At 34.9% G+C, this 12,322-nt stretch overlaps 1 protein-coding gene across 2 annotated transcripts; it reads right to left on the bottom strand.

The window, feature by feature from the left end:
• Window positions 1–1,814: 1,814 nt before the first annotated feature.
• jdp (DnaJ domain-containing protein) lies at window positions 1,815–6,610 on the bottom strand. 2 transcript variants are annotated; one of them, XM_018544796.1, is made up of 4 exons: window positions 6,601–6,610; window positions 2,915–3,016; window positions 2,715–2,831; window positions 1,815–2,280 (listed from the first exon to the last, which is right to left on the bottom strand). In XM_018544796.1, the coding sequence occupies exons 1-4, from the start codon at window positions 6,604–6,606 to the stop codon at window positions 2,062–2,064; spliced, it is 444 nt and encodes a 147-aa protein (XP_018400298.1). In that variant the 5' UTR covers window positions 6,607–6,610; the 3' UTR covers window positions 1,815–2,061. The 2 variants fall into 2 exon arrangements, with proteins under 2 accessions (XP_018400298.1, XP_018400297.1); XM_018544795.1 differs by lacking the exon at window positions 6,601–6,610 and adding an exon at window positions 5,061–5,324.
• Between the last annotated feature and the right edge of the window lie 5,712 nt (window positions 6,611–12,322).

Here is a 12,322-nt window from a genome sequence, read left to right as displayed (position 1 = left end):
TGATTTATAATGCACGGATATCTAAATACAACGCGCTCGACTAGGAAATACCTAAAGCAAAACTGAAAGGCATTATTAACGCCATCATTAATGTATTTAAAGGATGAGGGATGAGCTCCCTTGAGAAAACATTTATCGCATTATTCTAAGATTATACACATCGACACACCCAGGATTAACTGTCATTAAGTTATTATATTCATTATCGGTTATAAATAGGCATTCTCAATTATATGTCAAACGCAATTCACCGACGAATTGTCTCGACTGCTGCATCGTACGTAGAAAAGACGCAAATGCGTCGGAATGTAAAAATGTGATGTATAATTTTCGTGAAAATCTCCGAAGTTCAATCCGAAATCATTTCAGGCAAGTTCACGTCTCGACACTGTGAACGCACAAAAATGATTTTCTTTGACTTTTGTGTCATTATAATGTCGAAAAATGAATCGCCAAAACCACATCAGTTTCAACTCTCAATTTTAAAGAGATAAAACGCGACTAATGCCCACTCGCATATCGTCATTTAAAGGAATGGAGGAGAGCCGTCGCAATTAGTCAGAGAAAAATGATGTATCTTGCGTTTGACATTGGACACAGGTACAAGTGCGCCATCGTCGATCTGTTTCATTATGGAAAGAAATACTTAAGCTTTATTCATCGAAACGTTAATCTAATGTTTCGTAGAATTAGGTAAATCCCCGAATTAATAAGCGTAGCGATCGAATAAATCTTCGGAGAGAAACGTTGGAAACGTCAATACCTAGGACAGTTTCACAAAATCGATAGCAACACTTACAAAATATATACGAATATATAGACATTTCATTTTAGATATAACAGTTTAGTTTAGATATAACAGTTTAATATAAACTATTCTACTTTTATATATTTATCTTACATTTCGATAGAGCTATATATTTAGTTACGTCTTTCCATTAAAACATTATATCTAATAAACTCGACGTTTGCAATGTTTGTGGTCCGGGATTTCAATCATTTTGCGATTCCATTGTCCCAATCTTGTAACCGCATTTTAGATACGTGACATTTAAAGTTAGTATTTTCAGCCAATAAAGACGTGCATAAGTTACTCACATCGAAAGCAACGACTACCTGAGATGGAAACCAATTATATATTAATTAATATTTAAATTACACTGATAATCGTTACGATAAAATTACGTTATTGTGAATAATGAATTCACAAAAAGTGTTTTTATTTAACAGACGCTTAAGTATTTCTTTCCAGTGTGTTTACGATTGAAACGACCAGTTAACCACTAGTGGAAAATTTATTCGCGGGATCACAGATAAAACTATACTGCCCTTGACATCATTTAACTCTTGTTGCTAAACATCTCGTAAGATTAAGAGACACACATAGAATGTGCGATCGAGAGAAGCTCGATTTATAATATTCAGTTAGTCGGACGTTTAATCGGGAGACTTCAGAAAGGGAATTCAAATGATACCAAACGTCCTCCGTCCGCATTCCTCGATCCTTTCCTCTCGTCGTGCTTAGTATAGTATAACAAAATATAAATCTGAAGGCGACACATACGTACGTACAATCGCGAGCACGTACATACACGTGTACCAAGGTGGTTTGTTGCATCGAGTTGGCATGCATCTTTAAACGAAAAAGCAATCCACGAAGCGTCCAAAATAGAAAGTTGTATAATAAAAAGATTTATTGCTTCCATGAAGTTTTCTTGAAAAAATATCTTCGATTATTTTGCTGACGTTATATCAGATGATAGACCATCAAGTCCGCAGCTTAATAAGTGATGCAACAACAATAAAAGTCTCTTGATTGCAAGATCGCATGTAAACAGGGTGGAAAGAAACGTGACAAATTGCTCGATGATGAATAACGAAACTCACGCGCCTCTCGCCATTTTATGAGGAATGTGCATCTATGTGCACGCCAACACGATCCGACCAACGCCCCGTACACTCATATACAGGTAGATATTTGTCTAACGTGCAACATGTTCCTGTTGTCATAAGAGCATCCAGTACAATGGAAACGGTTCTGAGAATTACGTTGGAGACCTTTTAAATCTCGTAATTGCGAAACTTACTGACAACCTCGTTGGACTCCTGATAGAACGGAACGCCATGGCCCGAACGATAGTAGAGATTCATGGCACCACCCTCTGAAGCCCTCCTGTGCGCATTTGTAGGGTGACCTTTGAGGTGAGCCGGTGAACCACCTGCCTCTTCAGTATCCGGCAGCATTCTGTCCTTTGTCTTCGGTGTGCTCCAATGCATAGTCTATAAACAGAAGAAGATCCGATTAACTTCACAAGACATAATATAGAACGCGAAATTAGAGGCCTTTTGGACCCTTATTACTGTTACAGAGCGCTCCTCCATTTTCAGCGAGAAAGAAATTAGTCAAGAGATTGATGAAATAATCTACAATTCGAAGAAGAAAGACTTAGAAAAAGACTACTTAAGATATTAAATGGCTATTTAATGTCTATAATTTATGATTTTTTTTGCATCTTGAATGAGAATTTTAATTATAAATTTATAAATAGAATCAATACGTTTCACAAGCTTGCTGCATTAAACACGACTGACGGTATACGTAAAAAAATTGACTTTTTCCAAAGTATATTAAAAACAAACAAATTACATGGTAATTAACTGCAATTGATCGTCCAAAATGAATAACAATAGGTGCATTAATTATTGCGCCTTACCTGCTGCACATGCTCCTTCATACCGACCCATTGTTTGTAACTGATCTTAATACCGCTATTCCGCCATTTATCATAATTGCTTCTCTTTTCAGGATCGCATAGAACTTCTTTTGCATACTACGATATAAGATAGAAAATATCAGAGTCTCACTCTCTTTGTTTACGCGTAAAATAAAATTTTTATTGTATAAGAGGCATACCTTTAGTTGTTGAAATTTCTTTTCGGCCTCCTTGTCACCATCGTTCTTGTCTGGATGATACTGCAGTGCTAATACCTTATATTCCGCTGTAATCTGCTCGACCTAATCCGATTGCAAGAATGGGAATTGATCAATTTTTACTTGTATTTTCTCTCTTGTTGTTCTCTGTTTCTTTTTTCAATTTAATACGCGTTAAATGAAAAATATATGAGAAACGTATTAAATTTGTTCAATACTACAGATATAATTATTTGATTTTTGTAATGAGATTTTACTGAATAAACTTTGAACTTTAATTACAAATATATAATCTAAGCCACTTATGATATATATTAAAATATATAATTTTTATGAAGAAAAGAGCACAATTTTGACATTTTTAATTTAAATACATTTTCGTTGTAATATATCATGATATTGAATTGATTTATAAACACATAGATATGCCTGGATATCTCAACTGTCTGCAGTAGTGTCACGTTCGTTGTGTCTCGTCAATGAAAACGAAATGTCATGAACACGCTTACACGATATATCGACTGAGGACGAAATTCTTATAAAAAAATTCTCGATTAAGATAATAAAATGTAAACTGAAGAATTGAAAGGCAAGCAACCTTTCCATCGCGTGTATCACTATTAAAACTATTAATATCTACTATTATTGCTATAAAATGCATAATCAAATAAATATTATAAATACTAAAATTTACAATCTGTTTTTAATATGACCAAAATATGTATATTGGTAATATCGTAATATGATTTTCTCGTGAACAAATAAAATTTTTTTATTGAATAAAATAGTGCAAAGACGTTTAAATCTATTAAAATAATTTCGCACCCGGTATGACACGAGATTGATTTGATTTCAGCACGAATATTATTGTGCACAACTGCAACATACCGTAAACTAGGAGCAGATGCAACTACACATAATTGTGTTGATCGAGAATTCAATTAATGGAGAGTTTAAATTGCAATTTCCTTCTGGGATCTAATTATCACAGAAGCAACTCGACGTTTAATTTAATCATTTCAGTACAGATGTAGAAAATTAATTTTGTATATGTACATCGTTAAATGCCTCAATAAATGCGTTATAATAATTAAAATTTTCAGATTATTGTTTATGAATTTTATACTTTAATAATTAAATTTTCATAAAATAAGCTATAACAGAATTGATGATACATTACATAAATAAAACATCACAGCTATATAATTAAAAATTAAATTCCTTTTAATGAATAAGCAAACTGAATAATTGTTGCATAATGCAGAGTTCAATAATCAAATTTTAATTAAAATTAATTATTAGTTCAATAATTAAATTAAAATTAAACTTAATTATTAATCAATTTTTTTTATTGGAATTAATTAAGATAATGATTAGAGATAAGAGATTAAATAGATAATAATTAGATAAATGATTAAATAGTATTTTCCTAAATATTATAATATTCACATCTTGTTTTATCATATTTCATATTAAATTTAATAGGCGATCTTTTTAATTTAATTAATAATTTAATTTTCATGACAAACTCATTTCTTAACACGAAGATTTCAATACGAACATTTCATTAGGTAACGCCTACGTTACGAGTGATTTGATAGACAGAAATATAGTAACTGCGTTCATTTTATAATAAATTAAAAAATGAAAATTATCTTCGACTCTGAAAAGCAAACATAATTCACCAATAATAGTTCAATGACATATACAATAGCCTAGATGCATTAATATTGCGAACAAACACTAATTAATTTAAGGGAAATTTCCTGTTATATATAAAGAATGAAATAGAAAATAATTAACTTGACTTAATTATCCAAAACCCGCACAACGTGGTTTGAATAATTCGAAAGCAAACATTTCTCACAAGACAACAAGCCGCTTTAGAAAATATGCAGATTGAATTTGTGATTGATCTAACAGGTCTAACAAGACCAACAGGAAGATGGAAAAAAAAAGAAAGAGTAACTCTTTTTTCAAGTTTTACTTTTATGAATATGTATCTCTCTCTCGGTCAACACACGGCATTAAATTCAAATGGTGCACTGTAGTAGCGCGATCAGTCTATAACAGAGACACAGAGCTCATAAGACGCAATAAAAATTCCCCTCAACGTGCTAGGCCTCACCGTGGAAGACTCGTCACAAGATAACAGAGCGTAATAGTCCTCCTCCTCACTGGGCGAGTAATTGATGGCGTCCTCGACACTCATTTCGCGACTCCTACCGAAATCCCCTGATGCTCTCTTACCACCCTACTCCTTCAGAGATTCCACGAGGGCGTTTGCACGCGGAAAAAGGTCGCAGCCGCTACCGGGCTTCCCGTTGAGGATCTCCCGTCGCTTTTTAAACCCAATCAGTCGAGATTCCGTCACCTGTTGCGAAAGCGAGCAAGTTAGTCCGTAAACGTCGCCGTCGCGTCGTCGACTACCTCGGACGCCAAAGTGAACCGAGTCAAGGGAAAACCGTGTCGCAGACCCGGAAAGACCCGATTCCCGGGGAATCCCGCGCGACTGCGTACTCGCCATCCCGAGCCGGCACCCTCGTTACAAAACGCGCAATTCGTACCATTGCGCAGTTGCGGCTTACCGTTCACCCTTGCGTCTCAACCACCTTGTCTCAAACAGGAACTAAAATCGTATTTATCTCCTCTTTCGGATCATTATATAATTCATTATTCTCTTTAAATTCATATCCATTCATCCTTATAACTAAAAAATATCGAATTGAATCTAAGACGATCTTTTATGAGGGTGAATTTCCTGGTCGCGATTATTATAAAGAACTATGACGTTAGGGAAGCGAGATTACCGCGAGAAATTGTGGAATCTTTTGCTTAATGTACATTGAAGTAAGGCTTCTTGCTACCCGTTTCTTCGAACTGAACCAGAGACTCGAAGGATATAAAGCAAAACTCATTTTCCTCTCGATATTAAGTTAAGAGTGCGATTTAATTCTGCGCCTTCTCTTGCGCTACGCGTCTAGCCATTCGCAGAGAGAAGGCGTTATTTCGCAGAGCAAGTAAATGTATAAATTTTTGAAAAATATAAACTCTACAAAAACATACAATTGCAGTTGTTTATGACGTCATTCTTCGTTAAAAGTGTACTTTCCCTTAAATAAATTATCTAAAAAATTAATCTTTTTAGTAATTTATCGCGAACTGTAATATATATATTAAGCTGTTATTTCGTGAAAGTAATTATTGTGACATTAATATTAGTAGAGAGATTTCGCGGAACTCCTATTTAATAGAGTAGTGATAAAAAAATGTGTAGTATGAGAAATTTAATTAATAACTTTTTGTCTCTTTTTTTACTTTTATGAAAAAAAGAGAGGAAAAGAGATGAGAGAGAGAGAGAGAGAGAGAGAGAGAGAGAGAGAGAGAGAGAGAGAGCTGTACGTCCTAAAAAATTATATTAATGCATACATATTTGTTTCAGCATACATTTTAAATACCAAAACCGACAAAATGCGTTTATTAACAAATTGTGCCGACAACATAACGATCATGCATTTGCTCTTACGTAAGCACCGTTATCGCTGAGAGTCTCGAGATCGCTTTTAAGGCTAATCGCTATCGCTTTGTAGGCTGTTGCTCTATATCTTTGCAAAATCGCTTCTTCTTTCGAGAAGTCGTGTGTGAAGATCGTGAAAGAGCACACTTACGGGCATGAAGATCAGTCCCGATCCTTCGCAACGAGACAGCAGGTAACGTTTCGCTTCAGAATAAGCGGTCGAACGTGTTGCAAACAGCACTATGAAGCATTGAGCTCCGCAAGACTCTGAAGACTCGCGTCTCGCCACAAGACTCTGGAGACTCGCGGCTTTCACCCGCGGTTAAATAACCTTGAACCTCTATATATACATTGCGACTTTACCGACCGTGGAAGCGAGATTAAATAGTGCGACTCATTCATTCTCTCTCTGGTATTTCTATAATCGAGAACCAATTGTTCATCGAGATGATCGAGATTAAATTTTATCTAGCACGATCGCGAGCCAGAGGAAATAGTGACGAGACACACATCTCACTGACTGCAACGCTGCGCTGAATCGCACTTTAATTTGTCATAGAAAAATATAAGAATATTAAATGTGTCACTGTTGTCTGATAAATTGTCGTATATTCTTCTACTGCGTTTATACATATTTGTCACCCAAAGAAATTCGATTTATATGCGGAACACGCTAAACACGAATGTTTGCCGTAGGGATGCGGAAACTTGATTGGAAATTCAAATTCTTTGAAGAAACGCAAGAAGAGGCAAATGAGAGAGACACGTCGAAACGTGAATGAATGTATGGATCAATTATGCATTCTTGCTTCTGCGTGAAGACGACAAAACAGTCGCCGGCACTTTCATTTACAACTACTAACGTTACTCTATCCACTCTCTGACGCATTCTCTGCAGCTAGCGATAAATAATAAAATTCTGTAATTCTACATATGCAACAATAAAAAGTAATTGTGTATAATGTTTATATATATATATATATATATATATATATTTCAAAGATTATTTCAATATTTATTTACAAATAAATATTAAAATAATCTTTTTGTATATCAAAATCAACAAAATTTGCAGGTTTTAAAGTGCTCCCTTAATTTTTTTGCATAGTATACATATCATATATATATATATATATGTGTGTATAATATGTATGAAAAATGTAGTACATATGCATATATGCATATCTCAAGCTGCGCCAGCCGTACTGTGAAAATTCAATGCACAATGAATACATCATGTGAAAAAGAAAAATAGAGATAGACTGCATTCAATAGTTTGAAGAAACGTATAACCATTTGGTCGCCACGTGGCGAATCAAATTCAGGCGCCTGCATCATAAATCTAGTAGTTATAGACCCAAAGCTGCTCAAAACTAACACGGTCAAAAGGAAAAATTTTTGTTGACATTTTCTCGGTTTACAATTTCATCATGATGGAATAAAAATATTTTTTAATAAAATAACAAATATCGCTAACAAATAAATGTGTCGATTGAAAAAAATTCTTTTTTTTCTGTTTTAAGGATTTAAGTTTTTTTTTTTTATGAAGAGTTTATAAATCGATGGTCTAAGGTTTGATTCTTGCTGGCAGGATCGCAGCAATTGCGGAATTAATTTCCGGCTTTATGAATATTATTAATTTGATTAGAGAGATCCGATGAAAATGCTGCAGCACGTGTTCCCTTCGTCGCAGTTAAATCGAGCAATTTCTGACTCTATCGGTGAGTTACGGTACGATAATCACTCAAAGGGTTACGAGACGCGGCTGCGAGAAATGTGTCGAAAGGGTCGAACCCTTTCGCTGCTCAAGGAGATGCGTACACTTTCCGAGGGCAGGAAATACATGCTCCGCTCGGCTTCCGCACGCATATGCGTGACAGACACGCAAGCGTGCGCGCGTGGCGCTATTCTTATCTCAATAGAAATTAAGGTAGGCACCGAGAAAGATACGCGCGTACTACAGGTACCACGAAAACGTTCACGTTTGTTCTCAACTATTGACTGTTGAACGATGATATCTTTTAAGGAAAAGTGTTATTGAACTCTTATCAAAAGAAGAAATAAACTCTTGTATCAATTTTAGGAGAATAGCACACTAATCTATTTTCCAGAAAGATTGTCTCAGTTGTTATTTTTCTTTTTTCAATATTTCAAGAAAATGAGAAATTATAATTTTTAAAAATGTGTTATTAATTTTTTATTTATTGCGTGATAGATCTACATTTCACATTCAAACTTCTGTAGTTCATATCCCTGGTAGATATGTACAGTAAAACATTATTGATGACAAAATCGAATATACAGCGTGTGTACAGATTGTACAAACGTGGTACAGATTTTGCTTTCAGATATCAGGGAAAACTCATGCGAGGAGGGTCAAGACGCACACGTGAATTCTTTGACGAACTGTCCTTCGGGGTTTCAGTTTTGCCGTCCTTGTCTAGCCCGAAATAACGTTTCGTACGAAGTATGGGCGTTCCTTCGCACTACTGCCAGATGCGTGGGTGGTGGCAGTGAAGAAGAGAAGGAGAACGTGAAGCGAGTGAGCGAGCGAGCGAAGGAGCGAGAGCAATCATATGGTAGCACTGACGACGGAGCTCCCTCCTGGTCTGGCTTGTCAGTGCTTCATGAAGTGTTGTGCAGTATCCGTGCACGATCCCTGACCGAGCATGACCCTGACAGAGTCGAAACCTTCGAATCCCTAAGTGATAACTGAAAAATCCTGAAAAAAACGTCGAGATCTCTTCTAGGGATCTCTTCTACGCGATATGGTTGCGACAGAGGTGATAACAGTGCTCGAAACGTGAAAAAGACGAAGAAAAAGCTGCTATCTTAATGTTTCTATCTTAACTGTTGCACGATCGAATAGACCAGCATTGAGATCTTGCTGATCGGTTGTCGACGATAATCTCGTGAATCATAACTATGTTAATTAAGTGTCAAACGGACGCGGAATACGTACGTTCTTATGCAATAAAAAACACTTTAAGCCTGGTGCAATTACCGATCATTCCAGCAAACGAAATAATTTGTGTACAATTTGTAATGAGGCTGCGCCTTACTCTGATCAATGAATGAGATACTTAACTCCGCAATCTTTGCAAAGAAAATATTTTTTCAATATATGAGAACGCATTTTTGTATGGAGAATATTACAGTCCTGAAAGAGTACAAAGATGCATGAAATAATCACAGGATATATAATAAAACACAGATAAGCTATGCAAAGAAGATATTATGAGTTATGTGGAGAAGAAAAACAAGAAGAAGCAAATAAGAATTCGCAATCTTTCACAAAAGATACATTTATTCGGTAGTGTCAAACTAACGTTGCTTGAAGTTTATTAGAAATATGTTCTCTTTCAAATGTCGTTCCTCAAGGATCATCTTAAGTGAATTGTAGAACGAACAAAAAATGAATAATAAAAGGCTGTATGAACGATGAAATATTGAAGGTGAGTTCGTAAATCGCGAGATATGTAAATCGATTAGACTTATATTTGCATACTCGTACTCTCCGGCGCGTACTATGCAAAATTCGACTTACGTCGAAGGAATAAATCTGTCTCACGAAAATTCTACTTTTATACCAACTATTTTCACTTTACATTTCCACAATGAATATTTTCAGGATCTGTAGAGAACGGCTTTTATATAAACGGATATCGCATTAGTGATATATATAAAGCAATCTACATATAGCATATTTGGAAAATCGATAATACATATAGGGTATGGCGTATATTAAAAACGTGTCTCTCCTATCTTTTTATTATTTCTTATTTAATATTTAACAATATATTATGATTAACAAGCTATTTTAGAGATCAATTTATTTAATATTAACTTTAAATATTATAATTGGGTGATATAGTTCATAAAACTAAAAATATCGATGGTTATTTTAATGAAATAAAATTAAGAAAAAGAACGTAAATTTGAATTACTTGAAATAAATATCATCTTCCAAAAATTCTAATCTAAAAGTATAGATATCTTAAATTTCTCTCTCTCTCACTCTCTCTCTCTCTCTCTCTCTTTCTCTCTCAACAATAATTTTCTCCTTTCGTTCATCTTTATACAATTCTTTTATATATTTTTCCTCGCTTTATCACCTTAGGAATTATCAGAAATAATCTTGGATAGCACAAGTAAATCTGTCTTTATCTTAAAAGACAAAAAATTCGAGAAATAACAATAACAACGGGACGTATTAGGAGTAAAAAATTACCGAAGGGAGAATCGAGTCGTTTTTCTAAGCAAGAGCTTCTCGATTGTGCTCGCGTTAAGCTGCGTCTTTATAGTCTCGAACAACGCGCTATATTCTGGATATAGCGTCTGCCACACATGTGCGCGTTTACAGGGGCACGTGCACATCGCCGGATACAGGCTTCTTTTTATCGGACCATGCGTCGCTGCAGGTGCAGATGCAAGGCGCGACGCAGCGCGGCGTGCGCCGCGACACGATCGCAGGAACAGGTCTCTATTAATAGCAACGAATGTGCGTGATTTGTTCGGGAAAACGCGTTTAACTTTGGAAGCGGTCCTATTCGGCTTTCTGCAAAATATGACAAACATTTCACATTTTCCAGAATTTCGTGAGTCAAGTGAATGCGATACAAAGCCCCTATTTACGAAAATGCGAAATATCCTTGGTATTTGTGTAAAACGATCGATGCGAAGAACAATCGGAATAAAAGACATTATCACGCTTAATAGAGTTCTTATTTGCAAGGTACGTCATTACCCACACACGTAGCAACCATTAATATAATATATTATTTCCGTTTAAAATTACCTCTTTCAAAATAAACAGGCTATAAAATGCAATTGATTGTATCTTGTATAATGGCAATCTATGAGCGTACAAGATTTATATGAACTTTTTTATTATTATACTTTCCCGACATTTTTAGTAAGAAAATTTTTAATATAATTAACAATTTATATCTCGAATCTTTTATCTTATTATATTAATTAAAATATATTAATTAAAAAATTTACATTTTTGCCAGAATTAATTAATAATTGTTCCTCATGTCATTTCATTATATTACAAATTAACATATTTTCTGTTAAGAACGAGTATTATAAAATTTCTGTTTTTAAAAATTTTATAGTTACATTAATAAAAAAATACATCTTGATAATTTACAGTATCGTGTATTTCATTCCTTGCAGACGCACAATTCGGCAAAAAGTGTTCATACCAAAACATTAGACTTTTCATGGGTACAATCACCCTGTTTCCCTCTCTTTCAATCTCTTGCTATCCTTTTCTCTTTTCTCTCTCTCTCTCTCTCTCTCTCCCCCTCTTTCTATTTATCTCTACCTCTACCAGGCACACGTTCTGCCTCTCCTGGTCGTACGAAAATAGTAACCGTTGCAGCAACTATGAGAGCAGAAAATTGTCGCTGCATCGCATATTTACTGAACTAAATTCGAGGAAAGGCACGGATTCCCAGCTAATATCATTAATCACAATCACGTAAATTGATAAAAATAATTATAATATATATCTAATATTGTAAAACGCAGGAAAAAGTAGACTTAATAATTATAATTTGAACATAAAAATATAAGTTCTGTATATACATATGTTAAAATGTCGAAATTATGAATTTTACAAAGCTCAAGTGAAAATTATGTCAATTAGTGGATAATAAGATTTTAATTATTACGACGCAACGTGCTTGCGCTTGGGAAGAAATCTTTTCATAAAGCAGAGATTCCCTCGTAAAGCAACTTGATAGGTAGGTACTATTATGCGGATAATAACAGCGGATGCGAGATACACGGATGACAACGTGATAATGTCGCGTGCATATAACACGTGAATGAATCGTATTTGCACTCGACCCCCATTTCTTCGT

The sequence above is a fragment of the Cyphomyrmex costatus genome, unplaced genomic scaffold (genome assembly GCF_001594065.2).
Source record: "Cyphomyrmex costatus isolate MS0001 unplaced genomic scaffold, Ccosl1.0 scaffold467, whole genome shotgun sequence".
Taxonomy (NCBI): domain Eukaryota; kingdom Metazoa; phylum Arthropoda; class Insecta; order Hymenoptera; family Formicidae; genus Cyphomyrmex; species Cyphomyrmex costatus.
This window is presented reverse-complemented; position numbering and strand designations above follow the sequence as displayed.